Source organism: Bos grunniens, chromosome 10 (genome assembly GCF_055505025.1).
Source record: "Bos grunniens cultivar Pamir isolate PY7600 chromosome 10, Bosgru_T2T1.0, whole genome shotgun sequence".
Lineage (NCBI taxonomy): Eukaryota > Metazoa > Chordata > Mammalia > Artiodactyla > Bovidae > Bos > Bos grunniens.
Window position 1 is genome coordinate 83,992,503 of NC_141174.1, and position 25,808 is coordinate 84,018,310.

General features: G+C 44.4%; 1 protein-coding gene across 5 annotated transcripts in view; it reads right to left on the bottom strand.

Moving 5' to 3' along the window:
- The window catches only part of THSD4 (thrombospondin type 1 domain containing 4), a 676,260-nt gene that overhangs the window by 373,588 nt on the left and 276,864 nt on the right, over nucleotides 1–25,808 (bottom strand). For 4 of the 5 annotated variants that reach the window (XM_086322751.1, XM_086322752.1, XM_086322753.1 and 1 more), the window contains one exon: nucleotides 6,456–6,592. In XM_086322751.1, coding sequence (XP_086178877.1) covers nucleotides 6,456–6,592 — 137 coding nt within the window. Of the gene's footprint in view, nucleotides 1–6,455; nucleotides 6,593–25,808 lie in introns of those variants that run through there. The other variant, XM_086322756.1, reaches the window with a different exon arrangement.

Below are 25,808 nucleotides of genomic sequence, written 5' to 3' on the forward strand. Positions count from 1 at the left end.
CAGTTCTCCTGGGTTCCTTCATCCCACCGCTCTCTGCCTGGGCGCCCCTTCCCAAAAAAGTCTCTTGCTTTGTCAGCACGTGTGTCTCCTCGGACAATTCATTTCTGCGTGTTAGATAAGAGCCCACTCTTGGCCTTGGAAGGGATCCCCCCTCCTGCAACAAAAGCACTGAGGATGCAAATATGTATAATACTCCCTCAGCTTTCGGAGTTCAGACACATGTCAAAATAACTGTAACATAATATGATAAGCATTTGAATACTCACAAGCAGAAAGTACTCTTAGAACACGGTTTGCTTGGGGTGGAAATACAACAGGGAATCCACCAAGTCACATAAGCTCAGAACTAGAGCAAAGTAAAAGCCCTCTGCCCTCTTTCAAGGCTCGATTCATGCACATGTCTGGCACAGGCCACAACACTTTACTCAACGCAACTGACTCTCTAGGTTTCATTCAAGAAACAAAAGAACTCTGAGCAAAGCCCACAAAATACAGCCACTGACCAAAAGGGAAAAAAAAGAAGCAACTTGGGGCAAATAGGCAGAGAAAGGAGCAGGGCTGTGTGGTTCAGGAGAGTGCCACGGCAGTCCATAGCAGAGGGCGGAAGACAATTGGCGCCTGAATACAGGGGTGCACACAGATGCCCACGCCCATTGTGTCATCCTTTTCGGTCACGGTGACACTCTGGTCCAGAGCTTATCTCTGAAAGAGTTACCTTGCCGTAATTTATTGAATAAATATGAAACTGTCCACTGATGCGTCCTCCTGGAGCCATTGGAAGCTGAGCAGTGCCCCAGCTGGGAGAGGAGGTGTGAAGGCTCACCCGCCCTCGCCCCTGAGGACGGGTGGATGGTGCAGGCAAAGGCTGACCAGGCTATGGGGAGGGGCAGTGTGTGGCAGAAAGGGGTCTTCCCCCCACAGCAGAAAGCACCATGGGAGACTGCACTCTCACACTTGCTTAGCTTCTTCCTGTCATTAGCTCTGTCTGGACTCAAGAAATTCAGTGTGAGCAAAATTAAAAACAAGACGAGGGAGACAGGAGCCTGGGGAGGTGCCAAGAATTCTGCCTGACATTCAAAGCCTTGGGTTCTGGGGATTTGGCCAAGGGGGCTCCGCGTCCTTGTGCGAGCAGCCTTCCACTGCCCATCAAGCCAAAAGGAAAAGCTCTGTGCTGGATTAAAGATGAATTTCACTTGCTAAAACCCAACAGACTGAGTCACCAAGTACCTCAATTCATTTACACATTTATTTTAAGCACCTATTGAAAAGCAAAGTGCCTGGAAGTGCTCCCGGGCCTGGATGGGGGGTAGGCTGGGGAAATGGGAACAAATAAGTACAAGAAGTGGGAACAGAAGAACAGAAACAGTGTTCAAGGGGGTCAGCCAGTGGCTTTTGAGCAGAGTCCACTGGGTGGTCCAAGAGTGGACAAGGAATGGCTCTCCAGGCTGGCAGAGCGTCCATGCTTGTGAAGGCACAACCTGAACGCCGGCCGGGTCAGGGAGCAGCCAGTCGCAGCTCGGCCAGCATCTAGGCCCTGGACTTTATTCCGCAGGAAATGGGGACTCACAGATGGAATTTAAGCGAGACGCACATCCTAATGTGTATTTTAGAAAGACAGTTTGCTTTGGAAAGAGGTGGTGAGGAAAAAAAACTCTGAAGAGGGGAGACACTTGAAGCACATGAGTTTCACCCTATCACATTTAAATTACTTTCTGTTCTGATTAACAATTCACTGAAAAAGCTAATAGCCAGCTCTCCATGTAGCACTGATGGTGTCCAACTCATTTTATCTTCATAACAGTTCTCTGTAAAATGGGGACTAATAATTCCTATTGACTGAGTTATTGTGAAGACGCATGGCTTAAGGAAAGCCTTCTGTATGAACAGCACACAGCACAGTGTCTGGCACAAGGCAAGCTCTCAGAGGGGCTCCTTGCTGTCTGCATCAGCTCCAACACATTCCTGCATGAAGGTTTTGCATCAGCCTATTATTTCAAGGCACCTACTCAAGGACTGTTTCTTTAGCACCAGGGATTTTTTTTCTGGGGGGAAGGAGGATAGGTCTTGGGGGTGATTCTGATTCTTTCAGGATCATTTAAATGTGAAAGCCTGAGGTTTCTGAAAGGCTGGTCTCCAGGGAGCTAAGGTGGTTTTTTTTGTGTGGGGGTTTTTTTTCTTTTTAGTTTTTATCCAAGGGACCCTGTTCTTTCAAATGCCTGCCATACTTTTGTAAGCAAAGTTTCATCTATTTTTATTAAGTTGTCAGCAAAAATAGCATGCACATGATCAAACCATGAAAATGTAGAATTTTTTAGTCAGAGTTTGAAACTGAGATCAAGTAAAAAAAAAATTCATAGCAAGTTAACGTGATGCTTAACAATAGAAACAATTACTGCACTGTTCTCTATTAATTAGACATATATGCTGTCCCATTCCCATCAATGCCAATCATGAGTGGGTGGAGCAGATACTTCTCTGAAGACTGGCCAGAGGTTCCTATTCGATGTCTAGAAGGATGAGGTTAAGATGAAGAAGAAATCTCTGTGGGTTTCAGATACACTTTCTTGCTTTAGGAAGTCACAGCTAGAACTCTCCCTTCAAAGCCTAGCTATCAAAGTGCAGTCTTTAGCCTGAAGCTAACATTTGGGATCCTTCACTCCCTGTCAAGAAAGGAAGTGTCACACACTTCTGAGGGACTGGAGAGGAATCCCCATGTTCTCCAACCCTGAGCCCAAGGACTTCTGCATTCTTACAAGCCTGGCTTCTCTTGCAACTCTTGGATCAGAAACATCAGTGGAGCTCCAGCAACAGGGTAAACACAGGCTGGCCAGGGAGTGCTCCATGGGCACTGGAAGAGCATTCCAGCTTGCTCTGGGTGGGCCTGGGGCCTTTCTGTGGCTTGGTGTTGGGAGCACGCCCTTCTCCCCCAGCTACTCTTGTGTGGGTTTAGCTCACATTCTCATTTAGTGCTTGTCACTTCTCATTAACTTTTGTTGCAGGCCGGGGGTTTGCCTTCACCTCTCTGTGGCTGGCAGAGGCTCTGTGGAGCTATTTCAGATGCAGAGACTCCTGCTGGAGAGTGATATCAGAGAGGCAGAGATAGCAATTTGAATTCTGGGCTTCCAATCAAATATTCAAAAAGGGCACTCTACCCTTTGAAAGTTACAGAGTAAACAGAACTTAGCTTGGGAAGCAAATGTACTTCTGATTATTTAAACTGAAGTTCTAGTGAGGACACGACGGTCAGTTGTTTCAACAACGTCTATGAGCAAATTTTGGGTAAATACACAGAGAACAAATACGAAGTAATATCAAAGTTGTCCTTATAACATCAAATTCCTATTCATCTACTCACATCCTGGGGAATATCTGTCTCAGTCTTCTTGCAATTATCAACTTCAAACTGTGTTGTCCGACACCATTAGTTTTCATCAATTTGTAAGAATTCATACCCATATGTCCTTATTAGTATTTGTTTTTCCTTCGTATCATCAGCTTAGAGGTACTTAAGCCAATACTAAGAAAACAAGCTTCCCCAGTGGAAACAGACCACATTTCCTCTTCCTTGCAACTCATCTCACCACTCTATATTTACATTTCTGGCTCTTTGTGAACTGTGCTTTAATCAAAGGGTCCTTTAAAACTTTGCTACTCAAAATATGACCCATGGACCAGCAGCATCAGCACCACATGGGAACGTGTTATAAAAATAGACTATTCAGGACTTTCCCCAGACCTACCAACATAGGATCTAACATCTCCTGGAGAGTCACAGTGCAGCTCAGGGACACCGCCTCGAAGGGTAATGTGAGCACATGCACCCCAGTGTTCACTGCAGCACCACATTCAATAGCCAGAACATGAAAGCAACCTAGACGTCTATCAACAGGTGAATAGATAAGCTGGGGTACGTGTATACAATGGAATATTACTCAGCCATAAAAAGGAACAAATGTGAATCAGTTGACCTGGAGTGGCTGAACCTAGAGCCTGTTATGCAGAGTGAAATAAATCAGAAAGAGAAAAACAAATATATATTAATGCATATATATACACGGAATCTAGAAAAATGGTACCGATTAACCTATTTGCAGGGCAGGAATAGAGCCACAGACATAGAGAATGGACTTGTGCACACAACTGGAGGGGAGGGTGGAACGAACTGGGAAAGCAGCCCTGACACATACGCTGCCATGCGTAAAACAGATAGCTAGTGGGATACTGCTCTATAATACAGGGCATCCAGCCTGGTGCTATGTGATGACCTAGAGGAGTGGGACGGGAGGTGGGGTGGGAGAGGCTCAACAGGGGGGATGTATGTATACATATGGCTGAGTCACGCTGTTGTACTAACACAACACTTTAAAGCAGTCATCCTCCAATTTAAAACAATAAATTTAAAAATGGAAAAAAAATTTTAAATTGCAGCCAAAATATATAAGGAAAAATTATTATAAAGATGTATCTGTCAATTAAAGTATTTTAATTTTTCTGCAAAACAGCATAATGTGAATCTCACAAATCTATAATCTGCTAAAAAATTCAAATACTTCTGCATAAAAAGTTCAAATACGACAGGTCATATGTGGGCATAAGTGAACATAATATTAGGAAAAGCCAGCCTGCTTTATTAAGTGCCAGACCTCATATGAGGACCATATGTGTATTAGCTCATGACTCTTCACTACAACGCAGGAGGTAGGCACCGTCCTCCTCGTGTTGTAGGTGATGTAGGGGCACAGAGAGCTCATGGAACTTGTGCAAGGTTACACAGTCAATGATAAAAGAAGTAGGATTTGAATCCAAGCAGTCTGACTTCAGAGGGCATGTTTTTAACCACTGCACTATAACACCTCCCAGCAGTGTGCACTTGTATTCAGGAAATTAAACAGTTGATTCGGGATCCGAAAGAAAAGCTAGGTTGCTATAAAGTGCATCATTTCAGGCTCAGTTAACATTTAGAAGCAGGGATTAGTTGAGTCGGAAATCATAAACTCTAATGGGGCTTCCTTCAGCGTTATCTGAAGACAGTAAGGATAGAGGGGATGCATGAAACCCAGTGGTTTTTCCCAAAGGAGTCGAAATTGGGGCCAGATGGGTCTCAGCCTCCAGTGTGCTCCCCACCATATTCCTTGCTTCTTTTGAACCCCATCTCTAAGCTTTGTGGGTTTCTTGTCTGTCCAAAGGCAACTTCATGCATTGAATATCAAACGACAGCTTTTTCCTTTCTTTATTCACAGTCTCAGACTATCCATGTTGTTGCTGTTTAGTTGCTGAGTCCTTTCTGACTCTCTGTGACCCCATGGACCATAGCCCACCAGGCTCCTCTGTGCATGGGATTTCCCAGGCAAGAATACTGGAGTAGGTTGCCATTTCCTTCTCTCAGGGATTTTCCCAACCTAAGTATCGAACCTGCGTCTCCTGCATTGCAGGCAAATTCTTTACCACTGAGCCACCTGAGAAGCCCCAGAATATTCATATTGCTTTGATAAATTATTTTGTATTCTATTTAAAATCTCATTAAGAAAAAGGCTGGAGGGGGAAGGAGGTGATTATAAATCATACTTGAGTAGCTCTAATACTAAACAGTGCAGCAATTTACATGGAAAGTACAACAGGAACTTTTAGATGTGATAGCCAAAGAGCTCTTCCTTTGATGAAACTCAGTCCTGCCTGCAATTGAGTGTTAAGACAGAATCTTAGCCTGGGCTCCAAAAAGTCATTTACTTGCTAGAGTCAGACCACCTCTCTTACATTTATAGATGAAAGGAGAGTGGACATCCAGGCCCCAATGAATATACTGTGGAACTGGTACTATCTCTCTGGGGCACCTGTTTTTAAGCAAATGGTGCTTTCAGTCAAAGGGTAGCATCCCACAAGGATTCTCTCCAGCCCAGAATGTTTTCAGAATGCAGGGCGGGGAGTTCTTGGAACAGACTTCAGAAGTCCAAGGAGGCTGAAAACTTCCTGTTGAAAGTACAACTTCGGCTATAAAGGCACTAGACCGCTTTCATTTGGAAGCCTGCCCCAGTTGGTGGGAGGCAAGATAAAATATGCCATGCCCTTAAAATGCCACCCTGATGACGCCAACCGCCTCTTGACTGATCCAGCAGTGCCCTTTTCATAACCTCGTCTTCAGAGGTAAGGAAGAAGCTCCAGATCCAACAAGGAAAGATCACTGAGATTCTTACAACGCACATGATGTAAATGTAAATCACTTAATAACTGAAATGCCAGAGTGAGACTTGGCAACTCCCAAAGATCGAAAACTCAGAGCAGAACAAACCGCCCCATTTAATCCACTTCTCCCAGAGCTCACGGTTCAGAGTTGGGGGGTGGGTTGGACCACAGTTGATGGGGAGGAAGCATGTCACAGCTTGGCAAACAGTGCAGTTGGCAGGCACAGATCAAACACCCCGAGACCCACTCCAGACACCCCAGTCCGGGGCACTTACCTTGCACTGCCCGGACACGCAGATGGCCGTACCATTCTGGTCACAGGGGGTACCATCAATGACCTTCTCAGCTTGCCGAACATAGAAGCGGTAGCCCATTGCCTGGCAGTTCAGCTCACACTTCCGATTGCCCTTGACTACCAAAAACAGCAACAAAAACCAATCGGCATCTTTTATCTTTCTGTATTTTTTTTATTAAGATAAAATTCACATAACATAAAATTAACCATTTTAACCAAAGCATGTATCTCAATGGCTTTTAGTATACTCACAATGTTTACAACCATTTCCACAAACTAACCTCAGAACATTTCCATCACCCCAGAAAGGAAACGCTGGACCTATCAGCTGTCACCCCGACCTCTCTCCTCCTCCCAAGACCTTGGCAGCCACCAAATCAATGTTCTTTCTCTGTGGATGTACCTATTCTTGGTATCTCACAGTCACACACATTTAAGATGCATTAAAGCTATTAGATCTCTCCGTATTTGATGGGAGAGAGAAGAGGTTGCACCTTGATCTGCACACATGGTAGAGATTCGATGCTGAGTGAATACCATAAAGGGATTCTTAAAGAATCTCACAATACAAATAGGACTTCCCTTTTAGGCATCCTCCCATCTTTAACAGTCTCAATTATATCGTATAAATCAGTAATCACGGTGAGCACACAATGTTTGCGTTCTGCTTTTTATTACTTAAAATCTATGCAGTTATACCATTTTATGTTCTTTTAAATGGCCCAAGTTTCCTGTAATAATTCCTCCATTATGAGACATTTAAGTGGTTTGCCTGTCACCTTAGATTGAAGTCTAAAGTCCTCTCAAGAGCTGAACCTCACCTACCTTTATAGTCTCATTTCCTACTGTTCTATTTCCAACGAAGCATTTCCTCTGGGCAGCCGTTGATCACTGCTCTTCTGGCTTTGCCTATTTGACTAGCACCTGCTTCTACTTTGCTTTAGATCCCAGGTCACCCTCTCCGGGAAGCCCTCCATGGATCCTGATCTGCCCTCAAAGTCCATCTAGCACAGGCTGATCTGGTCTCCTCTACTATACGGTTCAACAAACATCATTTAAGGCATGGCTTTGAGGGACCGCAGAGATGTGTCTGTCTTTTTTAGTTGATTTATTGTTGGCTGCACAGTGTCTCTGTTGCTGTGTGAGGGCTTTCTCTAGCTGCAGTAAGCAGGGGTTACTCTTCCTTACGGTGCATGGGCTTCTCATTGCGGTGGCTTCTCTTGTTGCAAAGCATGGGATGTAGGGTGTGCGAGCTTCAGTAGTTATAGCACATGGGCTCAGTAGTTGTGGCTCTTAGGCTCTAGAGGGCAGGCCCAGTACTTGTGGTGCATGGGCTTAGCTGCTGCATCTGGGATCTTCCCAGAGCAGGGATCGAACCCATGTCCTCTGTATTGGCAGGTGAATTCTTAACCATTGGGCCACCAGGGAAGTCTGAGATGTGTCTGTCTTACTCACTTTTGTATCTCCAGCACTCAGAAGAGAGCTCGGGCATAGGACAAATGCTCAACAAATAACTGAAGAATAAAGGGAAGGGTGTGTGCTCAGTTGTTCAGTCGTGTCCAACTCTTTCGACCCCATGGACTGCAGCTCGCCAGACTCCTCTGTACATAGGATTTTCCAGGAAAGAATACTGGAGCGGGTTGCCATTGCCTTCTCCAGGGGATCTTCCCAGCCGAGGGTTCGAACCTGGGTCTCCTGAATTGCAGGCAGTCTCCTGCATTGTAGGTGGATTTTTTACTGACTGAGCCACCAAGGAAGCCCCAAAGAGAGGGACAGAGAAAATAAATATTGGCCTTTGGAGGTGTTTTAATTTTCGTTTTTCTCTCCTCTCTCCCTACTAGATAGACCCCCCTACCTCAGAGTCTTTCTTTGTATTTCTCTTACCTCACACAGAGCCTGCTGCTCAATAAATACTAAATCAATTACTGCTATGACTAATATTTTCAGAGCAATCTAGTTGCCTCCAAAATAAGAATGAGAAAAATGTTCAGGCGAGATATATTTCCATATCCAAGGGAGAAAGACACGCCAAGTACACACTGATTTTGCTTCACTGTTTTTGGAGACGAGACTAATGCTATGCTCAGCCATAGACAGCATGTTCCAGGGTCATGTCTTTGTCTGAAAATCTGATTACTGCACTGGATAATACTGACTTTTTCCTACACAACACAATACATCATATTTTCCCCACTGTGGCTGCCTGACTGTCATAGCAATGAACTTCCTTCTACTCCAAAGCCATTGAAAACCGCTAACAGGAAATCGCAGGCAACCTGTGGGACCACATGGATTAGGGAAGATTGAATCTTCTGTGTGCTCTGAGCTCTATCGGAGAAGTCAAGAGACTTGATTTCCTACCCTAGCTGCCCAAAAGCTATGAAGTGATATTGGCAAAGTCAAAGATTACCAAAGACGGAAGCACTATGGGGATTATCTGAAACCAAACTGTCATTTTGTAGATGAAACACACACACACACACCAGGTCCAGGAAAGGAAGTGACAAGCTGGAGGGAAAACCATTCTCCTACAACCTGCATTCTTGTGTCATCTATCTATCCAGACCCCATTTCCTCTCTCCCAGCTCCTTACGTACTGAAGCTATAGCAGGAACTATCCAAGTGCGTTGCATTTTGATGTAATAAAAGTGTTTATAAAGCAGCCTCACAGAGGGCAAGGGTTTTGAGTTCTGATTTCTCTGGGCTTCCTCCCAATTACTTCTATCCTTAGGAATAGTATCAGCAGCAGCCACAAGTTTATTCCTCAATATTGCAGCCATACTACAGAAGAACTTTCTGAGAACAACAGCAACAAAATGATGATTAATCAGGAGACAATGACAGCAAGTGGGCTACATGGAAATAACCCAGAGGAATGACTGGGTTTCTTCTACCTGTGGCCCAAACCAGCTGGGTCTACCCCTCTGCTTATGTGGCTTAGGCAATATCCCTGCCTCTCAGACTTGCAACAAGGAAAAAGGAGATCCTAGGAGACAATTGAAACCTGGAGACAAGTGACTACTTAAAAACTGCCCAGAATCCTGCTGCCTTAGCAATATTCCATGTAGAGCTTCTCATAAAATTACATAAGCCCTGGACTTCCCTGGTCCAGTGGTTAAAAATCCACCTGTCAGTGCAGGGGACATGGGTTCAGTCCCTGGTCCAGAAAGATCTCACATGTCACGAGGCAACTAAGCCCTTGCACCACAACTACGGAGCCCGCACTCTGGGGCCCACAGGCCACAGCTATGGGAGCCCACGCGTCCTAGAGCCTGTGTTCCAAACTGGAAAGTAGCCCCCACGCACTGTAACTAGAGAAAGCCCGCACACAGCAGTGAAGACCCTGCACAGCCAAAAGTCAACAAATATGTTTTTTAATTACATAACCACTGACTTCTCCAGACCCTGCCCATACTCCCCAACCACTTTAAAATGCCACATAAAAATACATTTGCAGGACTTCAGTTTGCATATCTATGTGCAAAAAAATGAAGCTGGATCCCTATCATACATCATGTATAAAAATTAACTCAAAATGGACCATCAACCTTAATGTAGAAGCTAAAACTATAAAAAAAATCTTAGAAGGAAACATAGGCATAAATCTTCATGATCTTGGATTATGAAGATCTTCCACTTATTAAAAATCTAAGCACACGAAACGATGTTCAATATCATTAGCCATTAGGGAAATACAGAGTGAAACCACAATGAGATACCACTTCACACATAGGAGGATGGTTGAAAAAAGAATAAGACGATAAGAAACACTGGCAAGGATGTAGAGAAATCAGGACCCTCTTACAATGCTGACAGGACTATAAAATGCAACAGTTTTCTTGGAATACCTTTGGCAGTTCATCAGAATGTTGATTTACCATATGACCCAGCAATTTCACTTCTAAGTGTCTAACAATGAGAAATGAAATCACACATCTTCACGAAAACTTGTACATGAAAATTCACAGAAGTATTCTTCATAATAGCTAAAAGGTGGAAACAGTCCAAATGTCCTTCCAGTGGTAAATGGATAAAGAAAATGTGGTGTATCCGTACAGAAAATATTTGACAACAGATGGGAATGAAGTAGCACACATGGACATGCTACAACACGTAAACAATGAAAACATTACGCTCAGTGGAAACAGTCAATCACAAAAAGCATATACTGCACAATTCCATTTATATCTAATATTCAGAATAGGCAAAGGTACAGAGGTAGGAAGTAGATTAGTGGGTTCCAGGGACTGGAGGGAGGACAGAATGTGGAGCAACTATTAATGGATATGGACTTTCTTCTTGGGCAATGAAAATGTCCTGAAATTATATTGAGGTGATGATAGCATGACTCCAAACATACTAAACACCAGTAACTTGTACTATTTAAATTGGTGACTTATAAGGTATGTGAGTTTTATCTCAATAGAGCTGTTATTTTTTTTTTTTTTAAGAGAAGTGGCAGCAGTTAGCTTCCTAGATCCCCAAGTGAAAGTCACTCAGTCGTGTCCAACTCTTTGTGACCTCATGGTCTATACAGTCCATGGAATTCTCCGGGCCAGAATATTGGAGTGGGTAGCCTTTCCCTTCTCCAGGAGCTCTTCCCAACCCAGGGATTGAACCCAGGTCTCCCATATTGCAGACGGATTCTTTACCAACTCCCCAAGAAATCATCAAATAAATATCCGGAAAATTTCTTGATTGAAGGAGTCCACCAAGTACCCGGACAAGGGTGCAAGGTGTGCCCAGATTATCTACTGCTACCACCCCAATCCAAGTGAGGGTTCCCCCGGCAGATGGGAGTGCTGCCAGCTGGTAGCTCACAGGGGTGCCCAGATTATCTACTGCTACCACCCCAATCCAAGTGAGGGTTCCCCCAGCAGATGGGAGTGCTGCCAGCTGGTAGCTCACAGCTGTGTTTTTCTGAAACTCACCCCTAGCCTAAGGAAGCCGCCTCACCAACCTTCTTCCCCGGGACAGCCCCTGTCCAATGATCCGTCTGTGTGGTTGGACAATGGCCCATTCCGTCTCAATGTGGGGTAACTCTATAGGGCTAACCCAGCTCAGAGTTGTTCAACCTGCATCCTGTACCCCTCACAAGAGTTGTTCCTGAATCACTCCCTAAAAACCACTGGGCACAAATCTCTACCTGGAGATCGACAGTCAGGAGCGCTGACCTATTACACTATGTGGCTCAGCTGTGAAGAGCATGCACACAGTTATACTGGAAGCACTGGTTATTAGTCTAACAGAATTACCACCTAATTCCATCAAGAGTATGTGGGATGGGAAGTGTGTATACGTGGTGAGGTGGAGGGTGAGGACAATAAAAGAGGGCTACAATCCTCACCTTCAACAGAAAATCCTGAAACTGAAAAATCCAGAAGTAACAATGTAAACATTATTCAGAGATAAGAAAGTAAATATCAAAAGAACAATTAAAATTGTTGAGGAGGAAAGAATAGTAGGGGATGGGCCAAGTGTGTAGAATTATTTGACTCTCTAAGATACATGCATGCAGATTAACTCAGATTAAACAATAAAATTAATTTTATAAAGAATGTGAAAATGAATTCCAACAATTTGGGTTGTGAGAAGTGGAACTCTGTGCAGTTTTATCAGTGGTAAGTCTCTTTCATCTCTATTCAAAATTAGCACAAAACTGTAAAACTCCTTGCTGTCTTTTCAGGAACTCAGCATAAGTGGGAGAGCAAAATGTTGCTTTCTAAGAAAGCAACATGCTGTGGAAGGTTCTAGATTTCATCCAGCTTTGCTACTACCAAGGTTAGCCTTAGCTTGGAGGGAGTAAGTAAGAGGGAGACTCCTCAAAGTGGCAGGAAATGAGGTTCAAACTTTGCAGACAAATGCACATTCCCTGGCCATCCCTTAAAGTAGAGAGAAAATTTCAGGTAAAAAGAGGAGAGATATTCTGTGAATAAATACATGAGGCTATTCCTGGAGAATGGATAACATCTGTGCTTAGTTTTGGATCCATTCAAACTTTACCAGTTCACTCCAAGTTTAACACCGAAGCCCTCATTTCCCAGGCTCAAGTTCCCTTTTTCTGGGTAGAATATACGATATCCCTGTTCAAGAAAAGCAGCCTCGTAAACGCAGCTCGTAAAACTCAGACGTGGCAGGGTGCTTACCCAACACATGCTGATGAGTGAAGTGTAAACGAATTAGAAACATGTGGATGCAATGTCTTAACTGTATATGCGAGGTTTAAATAAAATAAAAAGGGGTTTGCCCAAAGCCCTAGCAGTGGGCACAGAGTTTGTAGCATTTGGTTGGGGTGGAATAATCCAGGGACAGACAGAGCCAGAGTCAAAGCCACACAGCCACGCCAGGTTTGACCTCTGTCGACTACATTATCTATGTGCTATTCCTCCTGTTTATGACACTGGATCTTCTAATTCTGCACTAGACACAGATGATTACTATTTAAACTGCTTTCCCCCAGACTATATTTTCCAGGACAAAGTTATGGAAAATAAGATGAGGAGAATGCTTCTAAGAGCCCAGACTCTTCTCTGGAACTAGAAAACTGTTCTGAAAAAGAAGAGAAGAGGGGCGAGACTGTCGAATTCTTAGCTTTTTGCTCTTCTGAAAAGGAAATTGTTTGGGGTGCATTCCAGTATAAAAACTTAAATGCGAAAGCATATGGCTCATCAATTATGTAATATCCCTAACCTTCTATCCCACACTGTGACTATGTAACTATAACTTAGAAATTCACAAGCAGTACCCTGGTGAATCTTATTCAATTGTTAGTCTCTATAGGCTTGGAGATCTGGATTAGAAACAGTACACAAAATGTGTTTCTTAAGTCCTGAAAATTCATTGGCTTGATGTTCCAGAGATGTTAAATTCCTCTTTAGCACTGCTCAGACTTACATGTATTTCTAGTAGGTAACACTTAAATGAGGTGGTTCTCAAACTTAACTATATTCAGAATCACCTTGAAGTCATGTTAAACACAGATTGGTGGATGCCACCCCTAGAGTTTCTGATTCATTAGGTCTAAAGTGGAGCCCCAGAATCTGTCTTTCTTTCTTTTTAAAAAATTAATTAATTTATTTTTGGCTCTGCTGGGTTTATGTTGCTGCATGTAGGCTTTCTCTCGTTGTAGTGATGGGGGGCTACTCTGTAGTTGTGATGTGTGGGTTTCTTATTGTCGTGGCTTCTCTTATCGCAGAGCGTGGGCTCTAGAGCTCCCAGGCTTTAACAGTTGCATCGAGTGTCTTCAGTAGTTGAGGCTCGCACGCTCCGACCACAGGCTCAGTAGTTGTGGTACATCAGCTTAGTCGCCCCATGGCATGTGGAATTTGCCCTAGGAATCGAACTAGGAATCAAACCTGTGTCCCCTACATTGGTAGGTGTATTCTTAACCACTGGACCACTGGGGAAGTCTGAGAGTCTGCATTTCTAAGAGGCTCCCAGGTGATGCCAATGCTGCTAGTCCAGGAACCACACTTTGAGAACCATGGCATCCCGCTCCAGCACTCTTGCCTGGAAAATCCCATGGGTGGAGGAGCCTGGTGGGCTGCAGTCCACGGGGTCGCGAAGAGTCGGACACGACTGAGTGACTTCACTTTCACTTTTCACTTTCATGCATTGGAGAAGGAAATGGCAACCCACTCCAGTGTTCTTGCCTGGAGAATCCCAGGGATGGGGGAGCCTGGTGGGCTGCCGTCTATGGGGTCGCACAGAGTTGGACACAACTGAAGCGACTTACCAGTTCTAACTGGTGCTACTGAACCCAGAGAGGGAAAGGAGAGCTACTCAGAAACCAGACCACTAGTTATCACCCTGGGAATGCATTGCCAAAGTGGACACACAAAATGATGCTCAAAATCAAAGGTTTTATACATGTGAGCCAGCCAGTTGAGACTGCAATTAAGAGGTCATGCAAGGATGACATTCCCTTCTGAGCTGGCAGGTACAGTCCACACTGTGCAGGAAACAAAGAGGGAAAAGGAAGTTCTCTTTTTTAGCACCTGCATTGCCATCTGGCTGCCTAACCTCTTCCTGCCTTCCACAATTTTTACTCGACATTTTTTGTTGTTTTTAAGTCACTAAGTGGTGTCTGTCTTTGCGACCCATGGACGGCAGCACGCCAGGCTTTCCTGTCCTTCACTACCTCCCTGAGTTTGCTCAAAACCATGTCCACTGAGTCAGTGATGCATCCAACCATTGCATCCTCTGTCTCCCCTTTCTCCTCCCGCCCTCAGTCTTTCCCAGCATCAGGGTCTTTTCCAATGAGTTGGCTCTTCTCATCAGGGGGCGAAAGTATTGGAGCTTCAGCTTCAGTCTCAGTTCTTCCAATGGATATTCAGGGTTGATTTCCTCTAGGATTGACTGGTTTGATCTCCTTGCTGTCCAAGGGACTCTCTAGAGTCTTCTCCAGCTCCACAGTATCTATTGTTTACTGAGTACCTACTATGTGCCAGACCCTTCATATACATCAACTCGGCTAATCCTCACCTCTGGAGGATGAGGACACTGAGGCTCAGGCAAGCTGAGTGACTTGCATATCACTCACTTGAACCACACAGGGCCCATTCAAACGGTGAAGAGACATCCTCCATGGTGGAGGTAGAGAACGAAGGGGGATGAGCTGAGAGGAGGCTGCAGAAGACGGCTGGCAGCCCACGGTGTACAAGATCATCATTGCTGTAGAAACAATGAACACACTTGTCTCGAGTTCCACGAAGCAGCACGGCTGGCACTTCTTGTACTTTACTGGATAGCAGAACACGGCACAGCAGAAGCTTCCCATTTGGAGAAAGTTCCCAGACACATCATTTCACGGGAATTGGTTAAGCCAACTTTGTCCAAGTTACCCAACCTTTTTCTGAAATGTGTTCTCTTTTAGTCTCATGTAGATCCAAAGCCAGAAAAAGTGACTGAAAACAAATACTGTGACGGAAAAAACACCATGCTGCTCAAAACTCTTCAAGCAGTGTGACATGTAGTGTTACATCTTAGAATGTTACATTTAATAATAAAAAAAAAAGTGTGAAAGGGGTTCTGTCCATAGAAAGCCAGTTTGGCCAACTGTCAGGAAAGCAGCTTGACAGCATCAATAGAAGTGGGAGGTCATAACCAGTTTCTTAGGGGAAAATATAGATCTAATTTGATGGATGTGGATATTATTAATAAGATGCAGTATATATTCATATCCTCCAGAAAAACGATGTGGCTGGAGTTCTTCTTGTTAAGGACTGAGGCTGTCAAGAGTTCTGAAAAAGAAGCTGGAGAAGGGAACTTTGGTACAAACTGTCATGCATGTAAAAGCCTCAGAGGCTCAAGAAACTCAGAGAGAGAGGAAATGGTACCACCTGTGCAGGCCTCACCCAGAGGAGGGCAGCTTGACCTCCTACCACCTGCCATTATCATAGTAAAAATTAGATATATGTATATGTGTGTGTGTGTATATGTGTGTGTTTGCATGTGTGTAGTATGTATATATGTTGTATGTGTCTGGGTGTATGAATGCATGTATGCATATATTCAGGCTCCCTGGGTGGCTCTGTAGTAAAGAATTCGCCTGCCAATGCAGGAGATGTGGGTTCAATCCCTGGGTCAGGAAGATCCCCTAGAGGAGGAAATGGCTACCCAATCAGGACACTTGCCTGGGAAATCCCCACAGAGAAATCTGGCTGCTATAGTCCATGGACTCGCAAAGAGTCAGAGAAGACTGAGCAATTGAGCACACAAACACACACACATATATTCATGTGTATATGTGTATTCATTACACATATATAGCTGACCATTGGAGAATACCCTGATGCTGGGAAAGACTGAGGGCAGGCGGAGAAGAGGACAGCAGAGGATGGGATGTTTGGATAGCACCACCAACTCAATGGACACGAGTTTGAGCAAACTCCAGGAGATAGTGCAGGAGAGGGAAGCTTGGCATGCTGTAATATATGGAGTCACAAAGAGTCAGACGTGACTTAGTCATGTTGTTGTGACTTAGTCATGTTGTTGTTTAATAACAATAATTTGTGTACTTATTTACGCGTGTGTATTTTGTGCCACTGCAGGAGACATAAGAGACAGAGGTTCAATCCCTGGGTTGGGAAGAGCCCCTGGAGGAGGCCGTGGCCACCCATTGTAAAATTCTTGCCTGGAGAATCCCATGGACAGAGGAGCATGGTAGGCAACAGTTCATAGGGACTTAAAGAGTTGGACACTATTGAAGCAACTTAGCATGCAGACATTACATAGTATGTGTGTAAGTGTGTAGATGAGTATATGTAAATAGGTATCTGTTCATGTATATATGTGCATAGTAAGCATGCAAGTACTGGGTTGGCCAAAAAGTTCTTTTGGGTTTTCCACATTACAGAAAAAGCTGAAAAAAACTTTTGGCCAACCCTGTATCTTTTAGAGTCTGTTCCACAATGATAAGAACACAATATGAGCTGGTCTATAAGGTGGTAAAACTTATGGCATGAATGTGTGGGCAGATACAGCAAATCCACATTCCTGAAAACCAAGCAGTGGTTCTAATGATGGCTCTCTCTTTTAAACATTTAATAGCAGACATGGTAAGACACTAGAAAAAAAGATTTCAGGAGAAAGAAAGTTTTCATGGCTTCAGGGAAAGGATTTTTTAATATGACAAATTCTCAGAATTCAGGGGAAAACTTCAAGGAGCCCCAGCTAAGCTCAGACTCAGCTCTCCCTTCTGGGTCTTAATAAAACCCACTGAAGAATGACTGTCATCTTGTTACCACTGTTCTTGTAGCCACCCCCTCAGAATATCTACATCCAGCCCCAAAGATGGGGTTCAAGGACATGTTTTTCTACAAGTGGATCTTTCACTAACCATAGCCACTCAATTGCTCTCTTCACTGTTCTGGAAATACACCATGGGCATTCACACCTCTGTACCTCAATTTTTTGTTCATCTAACCAGAATACTCTGGACATTCCAATCTACATACACAAACCCTACCTCCAGCATATGACTATAAAATACACAAACATAATAGTTGTGAAAGCAGTCTCCAGGGAACATGGAACAGGATGAACTCTGTCTAGGGAATCAGGAAAGGCTTTACCGAGGAAGTTACTTTTGAACTGAAATCTGAAGAATGAATTAGTTTTATGAGAGAGGGGATGGAGAGGAAGCCGTCTCAAGCAGTGGGTATCAGCCTGTGCAAAGGCCCTGTGGCATGAGGAGTGGAAAGAAGACCAGTGTGGCTGGAGAGATAGTCTGGAGAGGAGAGAGGCTGGAGAGGTGACCCTTCTTTAAGCCCACAGTTCTCATGATCTCTCTGGATCAGGGTTGCCAGATAAAGTGCAGAATGCCCAGTTGAAACTTTCAGATGCACAGTACATACTGTATGGGACATACTCATGCTAATACTTACATTAAAAAGTTATTTGTTTCTTTGAAACTCATATTTAACTGACAATCCTTATTTTTATTTGCTAGCAATCCTACTCTGAATGGGGCTTTCCTGGTGACTTAGTGGTAAAGAATCCGCCTGTAATGCAGGAGACCCAGAACACATGGGTTCGATCCCAGGGTCAGGAAGATCCCCTGGATGAGGGCACGGCAACCCACTCCAGTGTTCTTGCCTGAAGAACCCCATGGACAGAGGAGCCTGGTGGGCTGCAGTCCACGGGGTTGGAAGGAGTTGACACAACTGAAGCAACTGAGAACACATGCTACTCTGAATTGTACAACCAAAGGACTAAGTTTTCTACATAACTCATTTGTATTCTTTACCACAACAGGTCTTTTTTTTTAAAGCTGGCTTCATGTCTTTCCAGCTCTCATGACCCCAGTCAGAGAACCTCAGAGCAAGAAGAGTCCTAGAAATCAGCTGGTCTGACCTTCTAGCTCCACAGACAAGAACAGGAGGCTTAGAAAGGCTCCAGGGCTGCTCAAGGTCGCAGATAAAGACCCCACTGAGGCTTCTTTCATGCCCTCCTGCTGTGCCTAGGACAGTGCTGAGCACATTAAAAAAGAGTCTAATCAATTGCTCCATTGAATTAACAAGCTCATTTACATGCCTCTGGACAGAGGGGGATGAATAGATATAATCCCAGACAGCCAGGAGCTTTCCAAACAAAATAAACAGCCAGCCAGACAGAGCAGAGGCCACTCGCACATGCACAAACACAGGCAGGAACACAAAGGACCCCAGCCAGTGGCTGCTTTGAACAGCTAGACTCCTGCCTTTTCTCGGAGACTCTACAAGAGCCAGGGACCCAGACGGCTCTCCTCCTTGCTGGCTTGGTAAATTTACTCTATGGTAGCCCATGGAACTGACATGGCAAGTGTAGAAAAGGATCCTTTTCTCCCTAAGACAGGAACTGTGACACTTAAGGGACACATCAGCCAGCGACGTTTGTCCCTTTCGGGTCCGGTTATTTGCTAAGAGACTTTTTTCAGGCCCTCTCTGTACGCAGAACACGTTGCATCCAAATACGCACAACCACCCGGAGAAAAAGGCAGGGGTGGGACCTCCGCCACTATTTACCAAACGAATGCAGCCCTCCACATTCAAGCAGACTGAATGCAGGGGGATTATCCCTCTGAGTAAGCTTGGCTTTCATTCCTCCATGGGACTTGAAAAGACGTCAATCCATTCCCATCACAATCAAATGCAAGCATTTCACTTGCCCGAAGACAAACAAGGATTTGGACAAATGAGAAATGGAGGCTCCCTTGTGGAGGCATGAAAAGGGAATTCAGCAGCCCCGACTCCCTCTCAAAGAAAGCACCGGGAAGGATGTTCTGGCTGTGGCCACACAAAGCGTGGCATGAGCTCATCACGCCAGAACCTAATTGAAACTTCAGGCTGAAACAGTGTTTTGTGATATTTGGGGAAAGGATGGGCAAAGACAAAAAAGAAAAACAAAGGATGTGTACAGAAGAGGCATGAAAAGCAGCCCACTTCTTGACTGTTGGGACGATTTGGACGGTGGCCATTGAGTTAAATGAGGTGCAGCCTTCCTTTCAATCTCAGACCTAAAGCCCTTTTGCAGAACTAGCTGCTGCCAGCATTATGGCTCCCTAGCCAAGGCCTTCAGGGCCCATTAGGACCTTCAAAATGCAATTGCATTTAAAGAAACACCATAGAAAAGATTCTGGTTAGACCTTTAGACAAACCACCTAGCGCTCGAGAATCCACTGAAAGGCACAAAGGGAAACGGGAAGGGGCGTGGTTTCTGTACGTCCTTCTCTCGGTTTGCATGGGAGTTCTGCCACTTACCAAGCTTGTGTCATGAACCTAATTATGTCTATGAACCTTGTTTTCCTCATTTGTTAAAATGGGTATGCTAATGCTTACCTCACAGTCTTGTCTGAGAATTAAGTAGGAGAATGCTCGTAAAAGCACAGGTGCAAATATATGATCACTTCCTTTCTTCTCCCCTGAAACTAGATGCCCAAGGAAGTGATGAAGTCTGCTTCTGGAAGCTTTATTAAGAACTGCAGACATGGAAATATTTGACTTGATAGAAATGTGGCAACCCTTGGCAGTAAAAAGATGGGCTAGGAGGTAGTCCCTGCTAGTTTCAAGGCTTTATTAAAAGTATTTCCTTGCCGGTAGATAGGTAATTGATGTTAGTCTGTCCCCAAAGCTCTGCAGAGCTGTCTGTTCTTTTAATTTTCTTTGATAATTGCCGAAGCAGTGAGGTCAAGTTAAAATATGTCCTGGAAGAGGAGTAGGGAGAATGGTTCCATGGTGTTTTGGCTGCACTTCAGGACTCCAGCTGCTCAGTAGCCAAACCTTGGGAACACTGTTTAAGATCTCATTATTCTATTTTCTTTCTCCTTTATGGTTCTTGCAAATAGCCACCTGCAAGTTTCATTTTGTTATTAGGTCTGTATAGAAAGATCGTTTTCATCCTCCTTTTTCTGGGAGTCTCCTGTGTTCTGAAAGGCCATCAGTTGCAGTTCAACCCCCAGCTACTGACAAACACAGGTCTTAGTGAGGAACTTGCTATTATCTTCCTTCAGTAGAAGTTTCCATTGACAAGCATACTCTGTGTGTGTGTTAGTTGCTCAGTCGTGTCCAACTCTTTGTGATCCCATGGACTGTAGCCCACCAGGCTCCTCTGTCCATGGAATTCTCCAGGCAAGAATACTGGAGTGGGTTGTCATGCCCTTCTCCAGGGGATCTTCCCAACCCAGGGATCGAACCCAGCTCTCCCTCATTGCGGGCAGATTGTTTACTGTCTGAGCCACCAGGGAAGCCCAAGCATACTTTCTCTACCTCAGTGGAAAATGGGTGACAGATAGGGATGCCTGGAAAGAAGGTACCTCTCCCCAGACTCCCAACAGTACATAGTCACAATCAGTCTACCTTTGTGAGGATATTGGCTCTTCCTAGATTCAGTCCCCTACTTTACTTCGACAATGTAGCTGTAGCCTGATGCTCTGAATTCCTCTGAATAGATTTATTTCTATTTTATTTTTAAGTCTTTGTTTAATTTTTCACAATATTGCTTCTGTTTTATGCTTTGGATTTTTGCCCGCAAGGCATGTGTGATCTTTGTTCCTTGACCATGGACTGAACATACACCCTGGCACTGGAAAACAAAGTCTTAGGCACTGGAGTGCCAAGGTAGTCCCCCTTTGGAGAGATTTAGCCAGCCATAATTACCTTAAAAATTGGGCAAGGTGAGGTTGGGGGGGAGCCAGGAAAAAAGAGAATTCTCTTTAAATGCCCAATAGGTTTGAGACAAAAGGATGTAACCTTTTTGACTGAGTAATACAGACTATGGGACTTCTCTAGTGGCTCAGTGGTAAAAAAGCCACCTGCAGTGAAGGAGCTGCAGGAGACTAGGGGTCAATCCTTGGGTCAGGAAGATTCCTGGAGGAGGAGATGGCAGCCCACTCCAGTATTCTTGCCTGGAAAATCCCGTGGTCAGAGCAGCCTGGTGGGCTACAGTCCATGGGGTTGCAAGGAGTTGCACATGACTGAGTGACTAAGCACAGCACACACAGCAATCCAGTTTATTACCTACACTCCTTCTGAGTGTACTATGCAGATCAGGCTCCAAGAAAAGTTCCTGGATCATCCAATATAGTAAACTGCTCCTCAGGGCACTGTGACAAATGGGCGAGCACGCGTTTAGACCAAGGACATTCAAGGTCTTTCTCTTGGTTCAGAGTGCTGGAGGTCAGGGGAAGGTTATATGACAGAGCAAACATAGGGAGCAAAGTTGGATTCGATCCTGTAGACCTAAGAAAGTCAAATTTTCCATAGAGATCTAGGCAATCCAGACATCTTCCAATAGTTGTAACCATATTTCCAAGTCCTCTCTAATCTTTCCCTCTACTTTCCTTGCCTAGCTAAAGCCATACAGAGATTTCATGAAAATCGAATTAGATTACATACAGAAAGAAGAAATGCAATATAAGCTCTTATAAACCTTTGGTCTAGGTTCCACTGGGCCCATCCTGCTTGGTTTTTGATACTAGGTATATTGTGCTCATGCTTAGTTGCTTCTGTCTCTCTCTTTGTGACCCTGTGGACTGTAGCCCGCCAGGCTCCTCTGTCCATGGGATCTCCAGACAAGAATACTGGAGTGGGTGGCCATTTTCTCCTCCAGGGATCTTCCTGACCCAGGGATCAACCCTGCATCTCCTGCAGCTCCTGCATTGCAGGTGGATTCTTTACTGCTGAGCCACTGGGGAAGCCCAAAAGGTATATTAAGAGCCACCAAAAATAAACCAAGAAGAGCTGAACAATATAGTGACAAATGTTATTAGCACGTTTTGGTTTGTATCCTTCCATCTGAAAATGCAGGGGTTGTTCTGATACGTTGTTGATTCTGCTTATTATTTCACCCTTAGAACCAACATCTCACACCCACTAGAATGGCTATTATCAAAAAAAAGAAAAGAAGTGTTAAGATCGAAGAAACTGGAAAGGTTTCTTTCCAGTTTGTGCCCTGCTGCTGGGAATGTAAAACAGCACAGTTAAAGCGGAAAACTGTACGGATGTTCCTCCAAAAAGCACGCGTATAATCGCCATGCGATGTGACAATTCTGCTCTGAGTGTATACAGCTGACCCCTGAGCAATGTGTCAGTGAGGGTGCTGACACCGCTGCCCCCACCCCCACAGTCAAAAATCTGCACCTCAAAAACGAAAACACTGGTAACTGACACCCAAGGACAGGAAGCTGAAACAGTTTGGATAGAATCAGTACTCAAACCTCAGTTCTTTTGATTGCACACATTCTGATCTCTAATCAAACACGAACTTTTCCCCACACTTAATTAATGTAAAATGAAAATTCAGGGACTATATTGAAAAAAATCTAAATCTGTGGACCTCCATGGTTCAAACTCCTGTTGTTCAAGGGTCAACTGTACATCCAAAAGAAGTAAAAGCAAAGGTCTTTAAAAGTATTACAAGCCCATGTTCACAGTGAGACAGGAAGGAGGGAGGCAGGGTCAGTTCAGTTCAGTTCAGTTGCTCAGTTGTGTCTGACTCTTTGCGACCCAATGAATTGCAGCACGCCAGGCCTCCCTGTCCATCACCAACTCCCGGAGTTCACTCAGACTCATGTCCATCGAGTCAGTGATGCCATCCAGCCATCTCATCCTCTGTCGTCCCCTTCTCCTCCTGCCCCCAATCCCTCCCAGCATCAGAGTCTTTTCCAATGAGTCAACTCTTCTCATGAGGTGGCCAAAGTACTGGAGTTTCAGCTTTAGCATCAGTCCTTCCAAAGAAATCCCAGGGCTGATCTCCTTCAGAATGGACTGGTTGGATCTCCCTGCAGTCCAAGGGAATCTCAAGAGTCTTCTCCAATACCACAGTTCAAACGCATCAATTCTTCGGCACTCAGCCTTCTTCACAGTCCAATTCTCACATCCATACATGACCACAGGAAAAACCATAGCCTTGACTAGACGAACCTTTGTTGGCAAAGTAATGTCTCTGCTTTTGAATACGCTATCTAAGTTGTTCATAACTTTCCTTCCAAGGAGTAAGCATCTTTTAATTTCATGGCTGCAGTCACCATCTGCAGTGATTTTGGAGCCCAGAAAAATAAAGTCTGACACTGTTTCCACTGTTTCCCCATCTATTTCCCATGAAGTGATGGGACCGGATGCCATGATCTTCGTTTTCTGAATGTTGAGTTTTAAGCTAACTTTTTCATTCTCCACTTTCACTTTCATCAAGAGGCTTTTTAGTTCCTCTTCACTTTCTGCCATAAGGGTGGTGTCATCTGCATATTTGAGGTTATTGATTATTTCTCCCAGCAATCTTGATTCCAGCTTGTGTTTCTTCCAGTCCAGCGTTTCTCATGATGTACTCTGCATATAAGTTAAATAAGCAGGGTAACAATATACAGCCTTGACATACTCCTTTTCCTATTTGGAACCAGTCTGTTGTTCAATCGTTAAAAGAATGACACGACAATTAGGAACAACAGGAGGCCACGAAACTGCGTAGACCCCACTAGGCCCAAGAAGGGGGAAGACTAGACTTCCAGTAGCTCTTGAGCCTCATTACACACCCATTGTAATACATTAGCATATGCTAATCGACACACCCACAGGCACCCTGACAGTTCCAGGTTTGATTGTAAAAGGCCAAAAAGTGGGAGGTGCCCCAACTCCTGGAAATCCCCCTCTTCTCCAAGATAGAATATTCCTTCCACTCATCAGCCTATGACTACCCAGTCCACAGAAACGAACCACCCCCTCACCAGCATCTCACCTTTGGGATCTGACTGCATTGCCTATGGAATGTGTATCCCTCACAGCGCCACCCTCACTTTGTGAACAGAGGACCCCAGCCCCAGGTTCTTGCCTTCAGAGATGGCCCACACTCTGCCTGTGGAGTGTGTCCCTCTCTAAATAAACCTGCTTCACTTTACTATGGCTTGCTCTTGAATTCTTTCCTGCGTGAAGTCAAGGATCGTCACTTGGTGGCCCGTCCCAGAGACTCACCAGAGACTCACCAGAGCCCTGGGACATGACCATCCTCTTACAGCCCATTTTTCCTACAACAATGGCAGCAGCACTATTCACAGGAGCCAAAAAGGTGGAAGCAACCCAAGTATCCATCGACAGACAAATGAACAAACAAAACATGGCCTACACTTCTAATATGGTATTTATTCAGCATGAAAAAGAAAGAAAATGCTGACACATGCTTCAACACAAATGAACCTTCAGGCATTATGCTGCATAAAAAAAGCCAGTTATAAGAAGACTTTGTATGATTCTGCTTATATGAGGCATCTAGAATAATTACATTTTTAGAGACAGAAAGTAGAACGGTGCTTGCAAGGGTTGGGGGAGGGGAAATGAGGAGCTATTATTTAATAGGAACAGGGTTTTAGACTTTCGAGAACAAAAGAGTTCTGGAGACTGGTTACACAGCAGTGTGAATGTACTTAATGCTACTTCATCAAATACTTAAAAGCAGTTTAGATGGCAAATTTTATGTTATGTGTCTATTTGTGCTCATGCTCAGTCATGTGTGACTCATTACGACCCTTTGGACTGTAGCCTGCCAGGCTCCTCTGTCCATGGCATTTTCCAGGCAAGAATACTGGAGTGGGTTGCCATTTCCTCCTCCAGGGGGATCCTCCTGACCCAGGGATCAATCCTGTTTCTCCTGCACTGCAGGCGGATTCTTTACCCTCTGAGCCATAGGGGGAGTCCTATTATGTGTATTTTGCTACAAATTTGAAAAAATGGAACTAGAGTCTTTACATTCAGAAGCCTGTCCCTCCCCTTACTATATTCCAAAGATCAAATCAACACTCTGATATGAAACTATATAAAATTGGTGGTCAACTTCCAATAGCTGGGATGATCCACCAGACTACTCTGCCCCACAGAGTTTTGCCTTCTAGTCTCTGTCTTCCCCTTGTAAAGTGAAGTGGGCATAAGAGAAGAGTTCAACACAGACAACCTCTTGGAAGAGAATATATTCTGGGAGATGGAAAAATCAGCCATCCTTTGCAAGCAATGATGACATTACTGACCCCAGACCAACAAAGCATGCAAGAATGCTGTGCTCACCATTACTAGAGATACATTTCCATCACTTCACCTGCATTTGCCTACTCTTAAAAGCCTGGCACAGAGTGGGCACTCCATAGGTGTTTGGTGAGCAAATGAATGAACCACTCAAAGGCTAAGAGGGAATGAACCAAGTACTATTTGATAAAAATATAAGAACCCCTCAAGAGCGCTAAAAACACAAACTGATTGCCTCTTTCTGGACATATCCGAGGGATGATTTATGAGAAACAAGGTAAAGGAGGTTCTTGTTAAAGTCTCACGTTTTACTGAGAATATGTGATATCCTGAATGCAGTTTTGATTTGC